The sequence below is a fragment of the Crocuta crocuta genome, unplaced genomic scaffold (assembly GCF_008692635.1).
Source record: "Crocuta crocuta isolate KB4526 unplaced genomic scaffold, BGI_CrCroc_1.0 scaffold13, whole genome shotgun sequence".
NCBI classification, from domain to species: domain Eukaryota; kingdom Metazoa; phylum Chordata; class Mammalia; order Carnivora; family Hyaenidae; genus Crocuta; species Crocuta crocuta.
This window is the reverse complement of record NW_027530007.1, coordinates 5,402,082-5,424,024: the sequence shown is the minus strand read 5'-3', so window position 1 is coordinate 5,424,024 and position 21,943 is coordinate 5,402,082. Positions and strand designations below refer to the sequence as shown.

Here is a 21,943-nt window from a genome sequence, read left to right as displayed (position 1 = left end):
CCCTGCGCACCTCTGCTGACCCCATCGTTTCCATCATTTCCAGAAGGTTATTTCTGTAGCAGCTCTGACTTGCATTGTCTCTCCCCATTTTCCCAGCATGTTCACACGCGCGTGCCCCTTACTCAGAGGGGAGCTCAGTTAGGAACGGGAGCTGACTGTACTACGCAAGAGCTTGGGGCAGGGGTGTGGGGAGAGAATGCGTCCAGAGGAAGCCTGCCTCCCACTGAGAGGCCCCGCTAGGGGCAGGCGGGGCTGTGTTTTGAGACCAGACCATCCCTTTGCCCACTGGCATGGGGCAAGGTGATTTTGGATCAGAGGACGGTCACTCTTTTGGAAGCCCTGTGTTACGTCCCTGCTGAGTACCAAGGCCTATCTGATCACAGAGGATGTGGCAGTAAACAAATCCAGCGAGCTTTCTGTGCTGGGGGGTGGGGGGGAGCTTGCACTCCAGAGAGAGTCGAGACCTCATAACTCAGGGACAGACCGCCAAGGAGGTCACTGGTGCTGACTACACAGGACAGCAGACAGGGTGCTGGGAGAGAACCCCTGAGTGTGACAGTCAGGCACAGGCTCCCAGAGGAGGCCCAACGATGAGAAGGTCTGTCATAAGGGCATTTCAAGCAAACGGAGCTGCACGTGCAAAGGCTCTGTGGTACGTGTGCACTTGGCCCTTCGGAGAAGAAGAAAGGGATGCATGACCTAATCTTTTGAAGTAGATGCCCCTGGCTGCTAAGGGGAAGTGGGGAGCCGTCAGGAGGCTGAGCTGGTTCGGGTGACATGTTGGTGGCTCAGCCTGAGGATAGTAGGGAGGAAAGTGAATGGACAGATGTGTCTGTTCCATTCATTATCTGTCGCTACATAAAAATGTTGCTGCAAACTTAGGGCCGAAAAACTCAGTTTCTATGAGCCAAGAGGCCAGCACAGCACAGCTTACCAGGGTCCTCTGCTTCGGGGCCTCACAAGCATGCAGCGGAGGTGTTGGGCCAGGGCTGGGGTCTCATTGGAAGGCTCGACTGGGGAAGGATACTCTTCCAAGCTCACGCAGTTCGAAGGATTCAGGTCTCTGAGGGCCTTGGTTCCCGGCCTCCCGGGCCTCTCCAGCATGGCAGCCTGCGTCGTCACCACCAGCAAGGGAGGGCATCTGTGAGCAGGACAGGAGGCACGGAAGTGACATCATGTCACCTGTGCCCTGTCCTGTGGGGTAGGAGCCGGTTGCTGGGTCCAGCGCACACTCCCGGGGAGGGCATGAGTCTCCAGAACACGCCGGCTGCCCCCCCTGGAAGCTGAGCGGGGCCACTAGGAAGCTGCAGCATCAGGGATGAGCCTGGTGGCAGTCGTGCCACTTCCTGGGTCAGGAAGTGCCCCAGAACACCTGAGCCAGGACCGGGGGACAGTCCCAGGACACCTGTGCCGGGACGGGGGGACAGCCCCGGGACACCTGAGCCAGGACCGGGGAGACAGCCCAGAGCCCTGAGTCCACAGGTTTCCCCTGGGACCGCCAGGAAAGGGCTCCCAGAACCTCAGGAAGGCAGCTGGGGAGGCAGAAGGAAGAACCACCGAACCCGCCCATCCCCCTTGTCTGAGTCCCCACGGGTCGGTCTGTCTGTCCTTCTGATGTGCGGTGTCCAGGTGCCCAGCATACGGGCCCTCACTATCACAGAGCCTCCAGGGCAAACCCAACTGGTCTTTTGAATCACCTCCCCTCTACTCTGCTTTTTCTCCAGGATCTTCCCTCCGTGAAGAAGAGAGCAGGTCAGCACAAGTGAGGCCGGCTCCATGTATCCAGAATCGACCACGGGCTCCCCGGCGCGGCTCTCTCTGCGGCAGACGGGCTCCCCTGGCATGATCTACAGGTGATCCCCTGCCCCCCACCCGCCCAGGCCACTCTCGGGGTCAGTCCTGCCTCTGAGGAGGGGTCCCTGAGGCCGGTCCCACCCCTTGGCCCAGAGGGAAAGATCGAGGGAGGCCCACAGGACTCCAAGGTGCATGTAGGCAAGCTCGTTCTCCAAGGAAAGAAAGGGAAGCTTTTAAAACCAAAGTGGGAAAGAAAAGCCCGTGATTTTGCCACTGGGGTGCCGCGGGGGTTAGACTCGTCCCTGACTCTTCTGAAACGTTGGAGGGAGCAGGCCCGGAAGTGAGTGGGGGACCCTCCCCATCTTCTGTTTCTTTCTTACGCATCACAGCCCCTGCAGCTTCCTTTGAGGGGGGCTCAGAGCCTTACAGCAGGAGGGTGCCCTAATGTGGAGGCCGCCTCCAAGTCCAGCTCTGGGGCTTTCCTTTTGGAAGGGGAGGGGACGCCGAGGCGCTGGGTGACAGCTGCTGTCCCAGGCACGGAGTGCAGAACCCAGATGGCAGTGGCTGTCATGAAAGATGGGGCCCGGGCAGGACCCCAGGGGCCCATCGGCCCCCCATCGATTGGGCCTCTCTCAAAAATTGTTAGGGCCTGATGCAGAGCAAGTATCTGCAGAGCCCACAGGGAAAGGGGCGTCCCTCCTTCATCGAAGTCCTAAAAAGAACCGCAGGGCCACACGCAGACTCTCCAGCACACGGGGTGACGGGTGGCTTCTCGGTTTGAGGGTTTCGTGCTGTCGTTCGAAGGCAGGTTTCATTAAAAATTAAAACCTAGACTGTCACTCAGAGGTTCACCTGTTGTGTTTGCTCCCCCGCCCCCCGCCCCGTGTGGGTCCGAGGCCGCGTCCGGGCAGGCCAGGCCTCTGCCTCCGTGTGCCACTGGGTGGCGCTGCCACCGAGCACTTGGTACCCGGCGCCCATCCTCCCGGCAGACCGCCCTAGCGGAGCGGGGTGGGGCCGGGCCGGGCTGTGGGGCGTGGCTGGTGCCTCCGGCCGGCACCTCCCTGTGGCTAATGCCAATTGTGGACTCTTTCTCTCTTTCTCTCTCTTCTTTTTCTCTGTCCTCCACCGCTGTCCGCAGTACTCGGTATGGGAGCCCCAAAAGACAGCTCCAGTTTTACAGGTAACGAGCCCTCCGTTTTCCCTAAGACCCGCGAGCTGAAGGCAGGGGAGCGGCGGGAGGGCCAGGCCCCGCCAGGCCGGGTGTGCTGGTGACCTCCCCGTAAGACATGGGCTCCGTGCCCACCCGCACGGCCTGTGGAGCGCCCCGTGGACAGTGTGTGTGCCGATCTCTAGAACTCGCTTGGATCTGAGCCAGTGGCCTCCTGGTGCCTGCTTAGCCCTCACCAGACCTACCCTCAAATCTCACTCGTCGGGCGGGGGTTGTGGCGCTGCCCTGCGGTCTCGGGGGCAAACCCAGCCATTCTCCCCTTTTCTTTGGATGTGAGCTGACTTGAAATCCGGGGTCAACACCATCTCAGGGACGTGTGGCTCCGGTGTGAACCGGGTCAGCACGGACCCGCTGGTGTTTGTCTGGCGCGTCTCCCTGTTGCTGCATCAGCACACCGGCTTGTTGGGTGGGAGGCTGTGCCCCAGCACGACATGGCGTCCAGGGGGACCCAGGGCGGGTGAGCCAGCAGAGTCCTCCCGGGCGAGTCCCCTGGGCAGCCTGAAGCTCACCTGTAGAGTGGGGAGATGAGCCACAAGGTGCCCCTCGGGAAGGCTGTGACACCACGAATTCATTCAGGTTGACATTTTCCTCCTGTCGGGAAAGCAGCAGGGTTACAGGAGCCCCGGGTCGGCCCCGCCAGCCTCAGGACCATGTGGCCTTCGGGGGCAGGGCCCTGTGTGTGGCATGTGCCCTGGCATTCAGGCCTGGGGGGGGTGTGTCCAGAAGCAGCTTCCCCAGGGCCGTGCACACCCACCGGCGCAGAGCCAGGAGCCGGTACCGCTGACGCAGGGAAGACGTGGGGACCTGGTTTTCCGCAGCCCCCGCACCTCTGAACGTGACTGCGGGCCTGGGTCCTCGGGCTGATGTCGCCCCGACTTCCCTGCCTCCCATGGGGTCTCGCTCCTTACAGGGATCCCTAACATGGTGGCTGAAGTTTTTGCTCGGTAAGATTTTGCCTGAAGTCGTTAGATCTGAGCCTCGGCCTGCAGATGCTTTTGTCGACGACACGCTTGCCATCACATACGTGTGACGGTACGAGTGACGGCACGGTATACCGGGGCCAGTGTGAGACATTCGCCCCGGAGGGACTTGGCCACTGAGACCAAACGTGCCTTCGAGCTGCACCCTCAGAGAGCCCCGAGGAAGGGAGTGCAGGGTGGGCGGCAGCGCGGACCGCCACCTGAGGGGCCCCGCCGCGGTACGCGCCGAGTAGATGCCGGGTATCACAGAGCCGAAGCGAGAGAGGGTCCCCCTCCCCTTGCTGGGCCTCGGGGCCCCGCAGATCCCACCTGTTGTCCACTCCCTGGGGGAACCTTCAGGATGAGCTCCCTGTGCCCAAGTGGCCGTCTGGCCCTGAGGCGAGCCCTGCTGAGGACTGCACCCCAGACCCACCGACCTCCGTCCCTGACCCCCGCACGCTCTGGCCGCCCTGCCTGTGGCATCTCCAGTGTGGTTGCTTCTCACAGACACTGCAGGGCCTCCTGTGGGGCCTCCGACTATGACCTCTAAAGAGGCAGGATCTTCGTTTAACATACTAGGTGACACTCCCAATGGGGCATCCTTGTCACCTGGGCGCTGACACAACTACCAGAGGGTTAAGTCCGCCGGCTGCTTCGTGCCGACTGACCACCCCTCCCCTAACAGGGCAGAGGTGTTCAGGGTGTGCACCCTGCCCTCAGACGGCTCACGGACTAGTAAGGGAGGTAAGACCCTGTATCTGTCAGCTCTTCCAGAGAATGCCTCGTAACAAACAAGCCCCAAAGTCAGCACCTTACAAGGAGGAGCGCGTATTTCTTGTTTATGTGTCTGCATCAGTTCATCTGGGCTCAGCTGGGTTTGGTCTGAGCTGCAGGTGGGGCCCAGGTGTTCATCCTCCCACCCATTTTAACCAGAGGCTATTTTGGGCAAAACTGCCAGAGGAAAGGCAGAATCATGTCATGTCTCCAAAGGCCTGTGGTTGGAAGCGGCACACTGCTCTCTTCTTCTTGGCCAAAGCAAAGCTCACGACCAAGCCAATGTCAGAGGGNTGTCTGAGCCACAGCTTGGAGAGGTGCCCAGCACAGGAGGTGGTGGTTACACAGACCTGCCGTGAGGGATGGGATGGAGAGGGACGAGGGGCTGGACCATAGAGGAAGATGGAGTTCAGATGGGGAAGGGCCGTGAATGCCGAGCAAAGGAGCTTGAGCTGTCTTCGGTGGGCACTGGGGAGCCATCGATAGTGTTTGAGCAGGGCAGAGATCAGAGCTCTGCTCGGGCAGGGAATGAGACGGCCAGTGGAGAGGCTGCGTGGGGGAGCCCAGGAATGATGGAGAGGGGCTGAGCAGAGGAGCCACAGGAAGAATAAAGGGCAGCAGCTCAGGAGAACAGGAAGTCAGGAGCCGTGTCCTCTGGGTGACTGAGGGCTGGTGCTGAAGATGTCGACCTGACAGAGGCATGTAGAGCCCGGCGGGGGAGGAGACGAGGTGTGTCAGGGTATGTCAGGCTGAGGCCACCATCCAGCAGTGGGGCCTGTGACATAGAGGCCAGGGAGCTGACATGGCAGGCGGGCATCTTTGAGAGGCGGGACCTCACCAGGTAATGACCCCCTGGCAGTCCCCTGGCTTCGGCGTCCTGCTTCCCATTTTGTTTGCTTTCTTCTCTGCGTCCCGGGCAGTGATTCCCCACGCGGGGAGCAGCTACCGGGTGCTTGTTTGTCACGAACAGTCCTCTCAGCCTCCACCCGGAATCCCTCGCGCTGACAGGTCATGTCATGCTGAGACTCGTCTGGGATCCTAGGGTGACCCCAGGACAGGGGCTCAGCCTGGCTTCCGCCCAGAGCTCAGCCACAAAGCATTTCCCAAACCCGAGGTCAGAATGTGTGCTGTGAGGAGGGGCCCTCGCACCCCTGCCTCCAGGGAGCGGTAGCGTGGTGCTCAAATAGCAGACTTCCAGAACCTTCCGGTCATTTGTAGGTACTGACGGCATAAGGTATACCAATGTGGGGCACGTCCCAGTAGAAGGGAGGGGGGAACTCCCCGCAGACCCCAGCCCCTTCACCGTGGGTGGTGGTCGCCTGGGAACCCCTTACTGCCGACATAAGGATGTGGTGGGGTCAGAGCTGCAAGTCTGGGGGTCCCGGCCTCTGATAACCAGAAAGCAGGGCCCGCCCTCCTCCACCTGTGGCCCTGGGGGGGGTGGGGAGTGAGCCCCAGGCAGTGGCGGGACCCCAGTGGGTGCCCCTCCCAGCCCCGCAGGCCAGGAGCTGGTCTCAGGCTGCGCTGCGGGAGTGCACTTCCCGGGCTTTTAGGGGAAAGAGACGCTGCTGCTCGTGAATAATTCAGCCTCTTTCACTGAGCTGAAAACGCCCTAATAGACTAATGGACTCCCGGCCTCCAAACTCGACCCTCACGGGGCGCTTCTCATTCACCAATTGCTTCTGACGTTCTGCAGGGACACTCCCTAATGAGCCAGCTGCCGCGCCAGATCCTCGCAGCGGCTGGTGAACCCTATAAACTAGACTGTGTCCTTTTTAACGAGCAGACGCCAGGAAGGCAGGTGAGTGGCCCCCTCCGCTCCAGGAGTCCAGGGGCAGCCGCTGTGTCGGGCGGGGGGTTGCTGCGTGGGGACACGCGGCCCAGGCGTGGAAGTCACAAAGGGACAGGATTGGGGGTGCGTTTGGCTGATCCAAAATCAGATACCCTATATTTTTTTTAAAGCAGAAAACCTAAAAAAAAACAAAAGCCAGCCCTAAGTAACGGCAAGGTGAAGGTGGGAGGCAGGACAGCACGCTTTCTGCTGCCCCAGCGAGCTGGCCTCCCAGACCCGCGGGGGGCGGCCGTCCGTCTTCAGACGTCCAGCTCCGCCTTGCTGGGTTCACCGTTAGGATTCGCGTTGTTGAGGTTTCCCCAGGACGAGAGCGGGAGGTTTGGTGGCTTTCAGGAAGGTGCGTCTGGAAACACACGCCTTAGGGAGCCGGGGCGGGGGCGGGGAGGGGGTGCTTGTTGGGGCCTTGGCTCGCTGACCCTTCTCCAGCAAAGGTGGTTTTGTTTCTGCCCTGACGCGCTGCTGTGCATTTTAGAGCCGCGCTCCGGAATGATGCCGCTCCCCTTCGCATCCCCGCTTTCAGGAACTCGGGCTGGTCTCTCTGATATCGAGACAAATGTCACTGTTTCAGAGAGCCGTTCAGGAGTCCTTCCGAAGCTCCCGCTTCATGCTTTGGTGGCTTTCGGTAAACAGACCACAGCTCAGAAATTCCAGGTGGAAGGCCCTTCCGGGAGGTCGTGCTCCCCACCAACTTAATGAGGTCGATGCCTTCCGTTCGGTGTTTCCATGTCACGGTGTTCGTTTCCTGGAATCCCCCCGAGCCCTCCCGCCACAAGAATAGATTTGCAAAAGGCAGGCCGGGTTCAGGGACGAACATATAGGCGCCTTATAATTAGCAATGGCTACGGATGAGGGGGCGGGTTTTTCTTGAGACGGAGTGGGGGCTGGATCTACGGGAGGAGGAACACAAGGTCAAGGTCACTGAGCGTTTGCGCACTAAGAAGCAAAGGGCCTGAGGCAGGAGCCCCGGCAATGGGCCCTCCCTTCCAGCAGCGTCTCCCTGCCGTCCCTACGTCCAGTGTTCCCAGCCCGCCCCGGTCCTCCTGGGAGGAGGCTGGGAATAAGCCCCAGCGCGAGGAAGTCCCAGAGCCGGACTCCGTCCTCTCCCACGGGCTGCAGTGCTGACCATCAGAGCCCCTCTGTGCCTTCTGCGTCCTTCCTCCTCAGTGGGGTCTTGCCTCNTCCCACGCCCCACCTCTCTGAGTCCCCCCGCCCGAGCCTGCCTGGCATCCTGGGGATGCTCTCCACGCCCTCCTTGCCCCAGGCGTTGGAAGGAAAGATCACAAGCAGGGGAGACCCCAATCCCCACAGAGACGGTGCACCGTGCCCTGCACCCATCTCCTAAGGAATTTGTGTTCCCTGCAAGACCGGGGTCGTTTATTAATGTCTACGTTGATCCTAGTCAACCTTTTCTCGTGACGACTGGCACTACACCACACCCTGGTACCGCGGAAGCCCGCGCTCACGTGTGCCCTCGCCACAGGCCCACCCTGCCTTCCAGCCTCTGTCCCCTCCACCTCGTCTGGTGCATTTTCGTCCCCACCCTGCTTATCCTAACTGGTATCCTCCAGCGTGCCCGCCGCAGCACCCCGCGCATGGCATGCGCCCAGCCGCACCCCAGCACCCCCACCCCGGGGTGTCCATGCTCGTCTAGACAGCCAGTGCAGCCTCTGCTCATCCCACTTCACAGACATGGAGACTGAGCCTCGGAGCTGCCAGGGTGCCCGCCCGTGCTGTGCTAAGTAGGTGACAGCCAGGGCTGCCCGTGTCTACACCATGGTGCTTAGCCACACTGTCACCCAGCCCCGGGACCCTGGCTGGACTTCCAGAGCCACACCAGACCGCACTGCTTTCCGTGGGCAGTGTCTTGAAAGCTCATGGTTATTGATCTCGGCCCGTCTGGGCCTGGCTGGGAATGTGCGCGTCTGCTTTCTGCTCCCTGCAGCCCCAGCCCGCCAGGCTCTTCTCTGTGCGCACGGAGCCCCGGGGAAGCCAGATTTGGCCTGCCTTTGCCCCATGCCTGTCGGGCATCGGCCACACTGCCACATCTGCAGGCAGGGAGGGAGGGGGTGCCCTGCTCCCTGGAGGTTTCTGTGGCACCGTTTCCTAAGACAGCCCCCCTCCCAGAGCCCTGCGCCCCTCCTCGGCTCCAGAGTGACTCTTCTGGAACACGGAAGCATTCATTCCAGGGACATCCTTACCTGCTTTGGGGCCCATCAGAGAGCTTAGTCTGAATCCCCTGGGGGAGGCCCTGAGCCCCATAGGCCCCCTCCCTGCGGACCTGAGCCATAGTGAAGGGGAGCCCTGGCCCCAGAGCCCCCCCGGCACTCCCCCAGGAGAAGGCATCCTGCTCAGAGCCTTGGGCCTGGGTCGGGGGGCAGCCCACCCCTGCCAGGTGCTGTCCACACTGCCAGCCTGGTGGGAAGGCCCAGTCTCTGCTGTGGGCACTGAGCCTCAGTGGTAAAAGCAGACAGAAAGGTCCTTGCCCTCCTGGACCTGACCTTCAGGGGATCGAATGCAGCAAACAAGATGATGAGAGAAGACGCTTGCGGGTTTGGTGAGGGCATGGCTGCAGGGAATAGTTGCAGCAGGAAAGGGGGCCGTCAAGTGTCAGATGCAGGTGGAGAGCTTCCCCAAGGAGGGGGCTAGCCCAGAGCCTCACCTCTGCCCTTGGGGGCGGGGCCGCAGCCTTTGCCGCCGCCTCGGCTCCCAGGACAGCTTTCCTGCCCTTCCCGGGGATAATCGAACCTGTTCTTTCTTGGGGCAGAGGTGGGGGCCATGCCGGTACCTCCAGCCTCCAGGGCCGGGCGCCGGGGTCCTGCTCTGCTGCCCCAGCTGAGATAGCAACTTCCATCTCACTTTCCATCCTCGATGATGATGCAGGCACCTGAGCTGGGACAGGGGCTGCGGTCAGGCGCCAGTGGGAGTCCCCAGATTGCAGAGCACCCCTGCCCTGGGGACCGTGTCCTCGGTGCTTGGCCACCTTCCTCGAGTCACTGACATGCGTGCATTAAACACAGATGGTAGCATTCCACGCACACTCCTTCCTCTTGTTATCTTTGAGTGCTGTCTCCTAGGATTCATTGCATCATCAAACATGTAGAGAAGCCTCACTGAAGGCTGCACGAGTTTCTGTTATTGGGATGGACTGTCATTTACGTAACCAGTGTCCCCATTGATGGACATCTGTGCTGCCTTTGGTTCCCAAGAGAGCGTAGCCATCACTCTGGACGACTATTTAGCAATTGCACTTTCCCTCTCTGTACCGAACCCCTGTCCCTCCCCCATACCACCCCGTGCCTTAGGTGCATCCCATTCAGTCTTCCTGTTGCAAAATTCGTGGATGGTGACATGCTTAATCATCATGGAGGATGGGCCCCCAAGGAATCTGCAGGTGTCATGGCGTTCCCTCCAAGCAGAGAATGAGTGTGTGGATATCATTTCCCTTAAGGGGTGCCTGGGTGGCTCAGTTGGTTACGTGGATATCATTTCCCTCGATAAAGCTTGGGAGCAAACAAATAGGGCATTCCTGGGCTGGGCTCCCCTAGCAAAGTCATGCCAGAATTTGCTTCCGTGACAGATGTGCTGCTGCCCCTTCTAGGACACAGCCCCATACCTGGTTTTACCTCGGGAGCACCTCCGGGGAGCACCGTGACATTGCGCCTTTGCTGCTGGGGCCCGGGCTCTCTGCATGCTCTCTCGCCTCTGTTTGCATTTGGGTCCCCCCTTCACGTTCTCACACCTGGAATGAGGCTTCGCCAGTGCTTGTCTCAGGGCCGCGAGAGGCAGGGGAGGGCAGCTTAGCCAGAGTCCCCAGCCTGTGCAGCTTTGAGGACCGACAGTCTCAGGCCAGGAGGAGTTTCCATCCAGGGGTCCGGCCCCTGGCCGCCAAGACCCGTTCTGGCTGCTGTGGAGGCCAGTTGGAGGCTGTGTCTCTGTGGCACCCTTCCCCCCNCCGGCATCCAGGCGGGCACCGGGGGAGGGCAGCAGCCCCTTCTCTAACTCACCGCCACTCGGCGTTTCCCGTCCGGACAGCAGTGGCTCCCAGGCCAGGCGGTACCATGTTGTCCATGACGTACAGCGAGAGCCTGAGGAGCGTGAGCAGCCGGTGTCACTCGGACTGGGCCCTGCACCCCGTCCGCCAGACCGACACGCTGGAGCTGCAGCGGCTGCGGGAGGTGCGGGCCGCGGCCCAGGCCAGGAACATGGAGAGCTTCCTCCGCATGCACGGCCTCTCCCTGGACGGCTGCACCGCCCAGCGCACGGGCATGAAGTACCGGTAAGGGCCAGCCCGGGGCCGGGCGGGAAGGACCTCGCATGAGGCAGGTGCTGCAGCCCAGGAGACGTGGATGGGGACATCAGGGTAACTGGTGTGTGTTTAAAAAGTCCAACCGGGGGCGTTTGCGGTGCTTAGTTAAGCGTGCGACTTCGGCTCAGGTCATGATCTTGCGGTTCATGAGTTCAAGTCCCGCATCGGGCTCTGTGCTGACAGCTCAGAGCCTGGAGCCTGGTTGGGATTCTGAGTCTCCCTCTCTTTCTCTGCAACCCTCCCTCATTCACACTCTGTCTCTCCCTCTCTCAAAAATAAATAAACATTAAAAAAATGTTTTAGAAGTCCAGCCATATAGAAATGTGCGAAGAAGAAAATGAAGGTCTTTTCTCCAAAGGATAGCCCAGCCCTCAAAGATAAGCACTGTTTTTGGTTTGATTTATTCGCTGCTGGAGGACATGGCTTCCTGAACATGCTTTGCGTCAGGGGTTAAATGCATAGTTTCACTGTTCTGGCAACACCATGGCGACAAATTAATCAGGAGGGGTTGGCTAGCCACGAACTAACGAGAACACCTATGTGTGGTCAAATTCATCCGTCCTAGCACCAGAATCCCAGGGTGGGTCCTGGGGGCAAAGATGTGCCCCCCTCCCTGCTCCCCATCTGACCTTAAGCTGGGCTGTCCTCGTGGGAAGAGGTTTTCAACAGGCAGCCTCTGAATTAGCACCTATGCTTGCGCCCATAGCAAAGGCTGTGGGTTCGTGTCCCTGTGTTCGCCGGGTAATAGGCACATCGGGCTCAGTCCCCTTGGAACTTTAGAAGGACATTCCATTTAGCTGACTAATCTTTGAATTCAGCATCTGGGGCAGAGCCCCGGTGGCCAGCCCACCGTCTCCTGTGAAAACCTCAGAGAAATGGCCACAGAACCCCAGAGCTGGTGTTTGCGTTTCTACATGGCATATATGCAGCTTCCTTCCTTTGTTAAATTTGAATTTCAAATAATTTTTTAGTATAAGTATATCCCACACAATGTTGGGTCATACTTATGCTAAAACACGGTTGTTTATCTGAAGGTCAGACTGAACTGAGTGTCCCACAGTGGATCTAGCAGCCCCGGACCCTAGGCTTCCATCTAACTCGGGCCTCCTGGGGTGTGTCTGGCTGTTCTGTGGGTTGGAGAGCGGGGACCAGCCTGTCGCTGTCACATTTTCTCCTGTGGGCAGTGAGGCTGGACCTTCGGCTCATTGTTTGAACGTGCACTTGCCATTTAAAGAGACAAAACACTTCTGCTGGGAGTCCAGTAGATGGCAGAATTCATAAGGTTTTGTATTCTGAATCCAGCTGTCTGGGTGGGACAAAGTGTCAGCCAGCGAGGCCCCAACAGGTCCTAATTCTAATGGAAATTTCTCAAGAGGGAGATGAGACTAGGGGACGGGGAGGGGCACTGGCCATTGATACTTATCCTTAATTCAGGAGATGTTTATTAAGGGTCTGTTGGCTCCGGGCAACTGGCCAGATGCCACACAAACAAGAGGGACAGGGTCCCCCCCCCTCGCGGAAGGGGCGTCTGCATGTGGGGAAGCAGAGAAGAAAGCAAGCAACCGCCTGAGGGCGTGAGAGAGGCCGAGCACGGCTGAGACCTGAACCATCTGGAAGGAGACATTTGAAGATGTGGGTAGAACCTTCCAGGCCAAGGAGACAGGGGACATCTGAGGGGTGGAGAGGAGTCCCGTGCGGCCGGGCCAGAGCTAGGGAGGTGGAGGGCAGTAGGATGAGGTGGGGGGGGCTGGAGCTGGGCCATCTCCCCTGGGAAGACCCCAGCCCCCTCCACTGTGGACAGAGTTTATGACGGTGGGTTGCACCGGGGTGAATCGTGTCCCCAAAATTCCACGTCCACCCGGAACCTCAGAATGTGATCTTGTTTGTCAATAGGGTCATTGCAGGTGTGAGCAGTTAAGATGTGGCCCTGCTGGGGGCGCCGGGGGGTGGGGGGCAGTCGGTTAAACGGCTGACTCTTAGTTTCGGCCTGGGTCATGATCTCAGAGTTTGTGGGTTCAAGACCCACGCCGGGTGCTGTGGTGACAGCTGCAGAGCCTGCCTGCTTGGGATTCTCTGTCTCCCTCTCTCTCTCTACCCCTCCCTCGCTCGCTTTCCATCTCTCTCTCAAAATAAATAAACATTAAAAAAGAAAGAAAGAAAGAAAGAAAGATGAGGCCCTGCTGGATTAGGGTGGCCCTAACTCCGATGATGGGTGTCCTTATAAGAAGACCACGTGAAGACACCCAGGGAGGAAGCCATGTGGTGGTGGAGGCAGAATGTCATGGCCACCAGCCTGGGTGTGAGAGAAGCTGAAAATAGCCAGGCGGGTGGTCCCCCGAGCCTCTGGAGCACCCCGGCCCTGCCCACACCTGGCTCTCAGACATCTGGCCTTCGGAACTGGGAGAGAATCCGTTTCTGTTCTTTTGAGGCCCCCAGTTTGTGGTGCTCTGTTATGGGAGCCCCAGGAAGCTAACATGGGGGGCCAGAGGGGGAGACGGGGACAAATCTTATTTGACCCACCCCCCAAGGAAAATCTGGGCCACGTCTGAAACATGGGGAACTAACCAGGGAGCTAAGTACCCAGGGAAAACTCGCTTCCCAAGTTGCAGAGACCAGAAAAACACTGCGTCTTTCACATTTTGATGGGCCCAAGGCCGTCACACCCCCACGGCCCTTTCTTTATCTGGCGGATTTGATCTTGCTGGATCCAGGGGGGGTTGCGGTTATCTGGAAACGGGCCTCCACAACTAACACCAGCAGTTATTAAAGATCCCAGATAAATGCCGTTCCACAGTTAACGTCCCGCCAGCAGTAGGGCTTGCGAGTCTGTTAAACCCGGTCTTAAATATTAATGTAAAAAAGATAATGCGTCCAGATAGGCAGGGGGACAGCGGTGCCCCAGGCCCGGGTGTTTTATCTGCTGAACTGAGCCTGAGGCTGGGGGAAAAGCTTTCCTGTTAACTTCCTCCACTTCTCTTTAACTTCCCTAAACTCTTGTGATATAAAAAAAAAATAAAAAATGCATCGAGTTTTTAAATCCTCCTGGTGCATGTGTAAGCTCCCCTCGCCACACCCGCCTGGTGTTAGCAACGGGAGCGTCCAGAGATGTGGCCTCAGAGATGTGGCACCTGGAATGAACCCCAAATCCCCCCAGACGCGCGCAGCACTTGCCTGCTCTCCTCAAAAGTGCTAAGCTCCGTCCATCCTCAGGGCCTTTGCACATGCTGATCCCCCAGATTTCCTCACAGCTGGCTCCTTCCCGTCGATCACATCTTGGTCGTCCAGGAGACCTTCCCGAGTGCCTCGTCCAATAGCATCGTCACAAGCCGTCCTTGAGCGCACTGTCCTGGCCTGCGGTCACCCTCACACCCCCCTCTGTCTCTTCTCTGCGCCTCCTAAGATCAGGGCTTTTGTCTGTTCCCAGTACCTACAACATCCCGATCCTCTATGGGTGTGGGCTGGGTGGTGTTGAATGGTCTTGGCCTTAACCCCCTTTCTAGAATATTCCGCTGTAAAATGTGTCTCCTTCCTGCCGCTTCCTCGACCGCAGCTCTGGAGGCTGGGCCTGCGCCTCCGCTGTAGCCCGGACGTGGAGGGTGAGGGGCCTGGGTGGTGACACTCGGTGGTCAGACTCTGGCGGGGTGAGCAGGCCTGCGCATTCTGACCCTGGACGGTGAGCTCTTCCCGCGAGCCAGCACCGTCACCAGGCACTGTTTGATTCGTGGTCAGGATCCCCGAGCGGACTCTACCCAGCTGCTCGGTTGTCCCTAGGAGAGCCCTTGCACGTGGGCCGTCAGAGAGGGCTTCCTGGAAGAGGTGAGAACCCAGGCGTGTCTCAGAGGACAGGTGGGCAAAAGGAGAAGCGGGAGAAAAAGCAGAGCCCAGAGAGCGATGGCGTGTGGACCAGTCCCGGAAGCTAAGGGGGGACATGTCCACCTTGGGAAACGTCCTGCATCGCTTTCCGGCATCTGCCACAACGAAGTACCAGAAATGGTGACCTAAAACAACTGATTCTCTCTCAGCTCTGGAAGCCAAAGTCTGAAACCCAGGTGTGGGCTGGGCCTGCGCCCTCTGAGGACTTCAGGGATGACCCCTCCCTGCCTTGTCCAGCTTCTGGTGGCTGCCAGTGTCCCTGGAGTCCCTTGGCTCATAGACGTGTCACTCCCATCTCTGCCTCTGTCTTCATGTGGCTATTTTCACTCTGTGTGTATCTGCCTGTCTCCTCTTGAGGACACCAGTCGTTGGATTTAGGGCCACTCTGCACCGGTACAACCTCATCTTCACCGGACTTCTGCAAATAAGGTCACAGATACGGGAGTCAGGACCTCAGCATGTTTTGGGAGACGCACTTCCACCCACAAGAGGTCCCAGGGACTAAGTCAACTCCTTGAGCCTGCGGGGGCATCGGGGAGGGTCCCTTCCCCGCCGGTAGCTGTGTGACCTTGGATGAGTCACCTGGCCTCTCTGTGTCTCAGTTCCCCTTCCGGACAGTGGAGACTACAGGGATTCCTCACAAGGCGTCCGGGCGACTGCATCAGGCGGTGACATCACTGAGAGCTCCGGGCTTGGCTGTGGGTGGGAGAGACGTTCGGGTCCTGGTGGCTCCGGTGGTCCGTGGCTCCGGTCTTGTGTAGAAGACAGCAGATGTGGGGGGGGAGGGGAAAGAGGGGGGAAGAGGCGAGACCAGCCAGTCTTAGGGAAGAGCCGCCCTGGCGAGAACAGGAGCTTGGAGGATGGCAGGCGTGGGGTGACTCGTGGGTCTCCGTGGAGGGCCCCCCGGGGCCACGGTGTCGGCACAGCGCCCACCGCCCCCGCCACGGAACAGGAAGGGCTGCAGCAATCCTAACGCCTCCGCCGGCAGACTGCACTGTAACCGGTACACAGCACAGCCGGCCTGGCCTCGGGAGTCAGGGGCATCCCTGTTAGCCGTCCAGACCCCCAGGCCTCTACCCCGAGGTCTCAGGGGACCCACTCTTCTCATTGGACAAGGATGGGGACCAGGGTGCTTGCTTCTGCATTGTCCACCTGGAAAGGCAGGGTCAGCACAGCCCGATCCTATCCACAGCACCAGGCAGCCCCCCGGGACTGCCCCCAACCCTCACCCTTTAATCCAAGGGTCTGAGAGCAGGAGCCGCTCCCTGGGAGGGGTCCCAACACACTGCTCACCTCCCACCCTCCCGCCTCTGTGAATGAGGGCGGAGCCAGCGTCTGCCTTCCTGGCTTGATCCCTCTGTACCTCAGTTTCCCCGGGTGCGGCAGGGTGCCATGGAGCTCAGCTGCACAAAAAGAGCTTGGCAGGACGGCTCAGTGAGCACCGTTTCATTGTTAGTGCGGTGGCCATTGTCAGAGCCTCAGAGACACTTCTGGCGATGAGGGAGGAAGAGGTACCAGAAACACCCAGGGCTCACACAACCGCTTCGTACGTGCCATCAACTAAGAAGCAAAGGGAGCTGATTGGCAGCCGCTTAGCCCATTTCGCCTTCTGGTGACTGGAGTGTGAGGTCCTGAAGGAAGCCCCTGAGGGCTCTTCAGATGTTACCTGCCACAGGACACCTCCTCCAGGAAGGTCACCAGTCTGCCACCTTTTGCTCTTAGAAACTTCAGGGGCCAAGGAGCTCCCATCCTGCTGCTCCAAGCCCCCAACTCGTCAGCATCTCCCCCACCACCTCCTTCAGCAATAAGTCACCTTTGGGTGCAAAACACGCTCCGTTTGGCACGGCCAGGGCAGCCTTGCTGGGCAGGGGAGGCACCCAGGCCTTTACATGACGCAGCCACTCATCCTCACTCTTGAGCAACTATTGCCGTTGGTGCTTTTAAAACCCATCTTTAAAACCTTTACTCCAGGCCTCGAGGCCACCAAGGGCCTCACGCTGCATGGCGAGAGTCCCCAGCACCTCCCACTATGAGCCGGTCACCATCTTGGAGGAAGAGCCTGGCTGGGCCCGGGCTTTCCTGTCTCTCCTGGCGGTCTTGGGGCAGGTGGGGCACAGGGCGGGTCCCGGTGGCTGAGCCAGAAGCTTCGGTTCTGAGGAGCTGTCTACAGTGGCATCCTGTGGACAAAGAGGAGAGCCTCGAATTGGGGCGGCCGGGCCTCTGATCGCAGCAGGAGCTAGCTGCCTGGTTTTAACAACAGCAGATACTACAGACTCAGGGGGGAGAAAAACACAAAAACTATAAAGTATCAGAATCCACCAGCCACACTGATAACTTCTGCTCAAAGCCTGTTTCCATTCGAGCCGTGCCAGTCTGGAATCCACCCTCTTCACCCAAACCCGTTCGAAAGGAGCAGCCCTTTGAGGATGACATTTAATCATGGCAAGTTCTGGTCAAGGGTTTAAGTTTCCAGCTTTTTTTTTTCTTTAATTTTTTTTTATTTATTTCTAGGAGAGAGAGAGAGAGCGTGAGCAGGGGAGGGTCAGAGAGAGAGGGAGATACAGACTCTGAAATAGGCTCCAGGCTCTGAGCTGTCAGCACAGAGCCCGACGTGGGGCTCGAACCCACAAACCGCGAGATCATGACCTAAGCAAAAGTCGGACGCTTAACCGACTAAGCCACCCAGGCGCCCCAAGCTTCCAGCTTTTACCCCCTTGTCTAATTCTTGCAGCCTCCTAAGGGTGTTGCAAGTCGTGACCCCTGTTTGGGGGCAGGTGGAAAGTTCCAGACTCTGGCCGGCCTTTAGAAACCTACCTGCGGCGCGTGACAGTTCTCTGCTGAGGACAGCACCTGTTTGCCCCGATCTCCCCAGGGGGGTGCTGAGGTCAAATATTTATTTCCATCGTCTGGAAGGAGTGCTTCTTTCAGAGAGGAGCCAGCGAGTGGTTCCCCCGATGTGTCACTGGGTGGACCATAGCTGGCACTTGGAGAAGGGAAGGGTTACGGGTGCTTGGGGAGCTGGCTTCACACTGCATGTATTCTCTGAGGTCATGTCACAGGGCAAGGAGGACTTCAAAGGCAGGCAAACGGGAAGGGTGCTCCCACAGGGAACAGCAAGAGTGAGACTGAGGCCCAGAGACTTTTGAGGCAGGTGGCATTTGGGGGCGGGCAACAGCTTTATGAAGATATAATTCATATACTGTACACATATTTAAAGTACACAGTGCAGGGGGCATCTGGGTGGCTCCGTTGGTTAAGCATCTGACTCTTAGTTTCAGGTCATGATCTCAGGTCATGGTCTCACGGTTTGTGAGTTCCAGCCCTGCGTCGGGCTCTGCGCTGACTGTGTGGAGCCTGCTTGGGATTCTCTCTCCCTCTTTCTCTGCCCCTCGCCTTCTCACTCTCTCTCTCACTCTCTCTCAAAATAAATAAACCTTTAAAAAATAATAATAAAGTATACAGTTCAGTGATTTTAGTGTATTCGTAGAGTTGTGCAAAACTCACCACAACTTAGAACATTTTAATCACCCCAAAAGGAAGCACTGTACCCACATTGGCTATCACTCCCCAGTTCCCAGTTCCTGCCCCGCATCTCCTGGTAACCACTAAGCTACTCTCTGTCTCTAGTGATTCGCCTATTCTGAACATTTCATATAAATGGAATCATCTACTATGTGGCCCTTTGTGACTGGCTTATCCCACTCAGCATAATGTTCTCAAGGTTCATCCATGTTGCAGCGTACATCAGGGCTTCGTTCCTTTGTGTGGCTGAATAACATTCTGTTGTATAGGCAGGCAGACCGTATTGTGTTTATCAGTTAGTCAATGGGTGAACATTTTGGTTATTTCCGCTTTTGGGCAATGATGAAGAATGCTGCTGTGGACACTTGTGTTTGAGTTTTTGTGTGGGCATATGTTTTCAGTTCTCTGGGCACATACCTAGGAGTGGAATTGCTGAGCTGCATGGTGGAGCAGATGATATTTTTCCTGCCGTGGTGACTAAGTCTTTGTGAATCTCACTTAGCTTGGTGCTGCGTAAAGCACACCCTCTGAGGAACCCCTGAGGAATGGTAAGATGCCAGATCTGATAGTTTGCCAGAACACAGACAGATGAGATATATAAGGAAGAAAGAAGTACCTAGGTTCCCCATCCCCTAGGCCAGGTACACAGCACAACTAGAAGCTTGATGAAACAGCTTCCCAGGCCCCGCCCCAAAGCTGCTGATTCAGTAGGTCAAGGCAAGACCCAGGAATCTGTATTTGTAACAAGCTCCCCTTACCCTGCTCAAGTGTCGGGCAACCTTGCCCTAGACTCTTAGCTCCATGGACCCTGGGAGGAGCAGACGCAGTCTCCACCCTCTGCAGCCTCTTTGGCAGGCCTGTGGGCTCCCTGAAGGCCAAGGCCCAGCCCGTGGAGGGGCTCAGCATCACAGGTCACCCTTCAGTCTTCTGAGGCCCTGCCACTCGAGAGGCTCAGGGAGGGCAGGTAAGAGGAAGGCAGGGCAGGGGCTCTGGGTCCCGAGGGCCCCCCGCTGGCCTCTGTAAGTGGTGTCTGTGACCTGCCAGGGCTGTCTCGGCAAAGGCCCCACCTCCGTCCCTGCATCCAGGTATCACACTCGGGGTGTCTCCTGTTGCTGCATCAGGCCTGTGCCCCTGAGGGAGTCAAGAGGGGTACAGTAGGGGCACCCGGGGGGCTCAGTCGGTTGAGCGTCTGACTTCGGTTCAGGTCATGATCTCGCGGTTGGTGGATTTGAGCCCCGCGTCGGGCTCTGTGCTGACAGCTCAGAGCCTGGATGGAGCCTGCTTCAGATTCTGTCTTCTTCTCTCTCTCTCTGCTCCTCCCCTACTCCTGCTCTGTCTTTCTCTCAAAATTAAATAAACATTTTTAAAAAAATTTTTTTTAAAGAGGCACAGTTACCAGTGTGGAGGTGGGGGGTAGAGTCTTGCACGTGACCCTGTACTGACTCCCACCTCCAAAAGCCATTCCTTCAAGGCGCTCAGTCAGTTGAGCATCTGACTCTTGATTTCAGCTCAGGTCACGATTCCAGCATCTTGGAATCAAGCCCGACACTAGGCTCTCTGCTGAGTGTGGATCCTGCTTAAGATTCTCTCTCTCCCTCTGCCCCTGGCCCTCTCCCCCATTCTCTCTCGTGCGCTCTAAAATAAAAAGTAAAATAAAGTTTTTAAAAATTTACAAAAGCCATTCCTTCATGCTGAGGGATCATGAGAGTACATACCATTTGTGATCTGACCATGCCCTGTGCTCTGCGTTGGACACTGAGGACACTGAGGCTCGGAAAGAAGGTCTCTTTCCTGAGGTTGCCCAGCTCAGAACCAGGGAGGCCAGACAGGAACAAGATTTCCTTCTTAACTTCTGTGTCAAAAAGGCAGGCCGGGGCTGAGAGCACGTTCAGGCACCATCCATTGTGAACATCTTTGGGTGGATCCGTCTTTGAGACTCTTTTTTTTTTAATGTTTTATTTATTTCTAGGAGAGAGAGAGAGAGATAGCGTGAGCAGGGGAGGGTCAGAGAGAGAGGGAGACACAGACTGAAACAGGCTCCAGGCTCTGAGCTGGCAGTCAGCACAGAGCCTGACGCGGGGCTCGAACCCACGAACCGCGAGATCATGACCTAAGCGAAAGTCGGACGCTTAACCGACTAAGCCACCCAGGCGCCCCAAGGGTGGATTCGTCTTTGGACAGTCAGCAGGTGTGGAAGGGCCCTGTGGGTCCAAGCTAGGAGAGACAGAGCAGCTTCTCAGACCACGCCTCTCATTTTGTCAGTGGAGGCCCAGAGAGGGCAGCCCCCTGCCTGTCATCACACAGCAAGTTAGCAGCAGAGCCTGAACTAGACCCCAACCACCTGCCTCCCATCCAGCTCTTCCTCTGCCCCTCCTGCATGGCAAGAAAGATCCCAAAAGGCAGCTTTGGCCAGGGCTCACCTCACAGGCGAGAGTGGCTTGCGCAGGGTCAGAGGGGAAAGCCAGCCCCTCCTGCCATGGAGCGGGGAGACATCTCCTTGGGTTTCAGGACACCCTGAACTTCATGAGCTTCATTCCAGAAGGAGAGCCTTGCTCCCAACTCCATCCTGAACCTGTGAGTGTGGAAAGAAGTGGGGGGTCATGGGGAGGGGTGTCCTCATTCACTCGGTCATGCACACATTTATTCCGGAAGCATTTACTGAGCGTCTGCAGTGAGCTAAGAACTGTGGCGCACCGGGACTTCCCAGGTCTCTGGCCCCACGACCCCCAGGATTCTCTCCTCGGGTCGTCCAGACGGAGGGGTCTCTTCTCCACATTTCAGTGACTCTCCTCCACGTGCTGGTGGAGGCCCCACTTCCGGGGTGAGAACCACAGGCAGCTGGGGCTGGCGGGGCTGGCGGCTCCCCATCCCGGCCGAGCGGCTCTCAGCCTGGAGCAGCCTCCTGGGGATCAGCAGGGGCAGGCGGCGAGCATCCGTGTCATTAATAATGAATCGCTAGATGCCTCCTGTGCTTCTCACCGGTCACCTAATTTACTTGGGGGGCGCCCAACGGCCCATGGTGTGCACAGCCAGGAGCTGGACCCTGGGAAGCCTGGAGAAACAGCTGCTCCCCTGAACCCCCGCTCCCACCCCCGGCAGCCCCCAGGCCGCCACCCCGACGGGAGTCGCCCTCCCTTCTCCCCTCTCCCCTGGAGGAGGGCCGTGTCGATGTCACGCGGAGGTCGGGAGTAACCGGCAGCCCAGCCCTGCCGGACACGCCAGACTCGGGGCTCGGGCAGCCAGAGCCAGACCAGGGGGAGAGCAGCGGAAGCACCAGCAGAGCAGAGAAAGATGTGAGCAGAGAAAATGGCACGGCCCCCACCTGGGTTTCCGAGTTCCCTCTGATAAGGCCTTTTCTCGCGTGATTCTGGACATTTGATTCCCTTCCCTCGGACACTGCACAGGATTTTTCTACTGTTGCCTTGGGAAATCCTCGCTTCCTGAAGGAACGCCTCACGGCTTCTTGGCCTCCTGGGGTAAAGTCTTGTCCCGGGGACAGGAGGACTTCCAGGGGCAGGTGACCCCAGAGCCTGGAAGGAGGGGGACGCGGCCAGGAGCCGGGCACCCGGCCTCAGCATGCAGGTGTCTTTCGTGTGCTCAGAGCACAGCCTCAAGGGCAGGGGCCCCCAGCAGCG

At 58.4% G+C, this 21,943-nt stretch overlaps 1 protein-coding gene across 1 annotated transcript in view; it reads left to right on the top strand.

Moving 5' to 3' along the window:
* The window catches only part of KCNAB2 (potassium voltage-gated channel subfamily A regulatory beta subunit 2), a 61,436-nt gene that overhangs the window by 8,867 nt on the left and 30,626 nt on the right, over positions 1 to 21,943 (top strand). Inside the window, exons 2-3 of the mRNA XM_077763884.1 lie at positions 1,725 to 1,853; positions 2,933 to 2,974. Coding sequence (XP_077620010.1) covers positions 1,777 to 1,853; positions 2,933 to 2,974 — 119 coding nt within the window. The 5' untranslated portion in view covers positions 1,725 to 1,776. The remainder of the gene's footprint in view (positions 1 to 1,724; positions 1,854 to 2,932; positions 2,975 to 21,943) is intronic.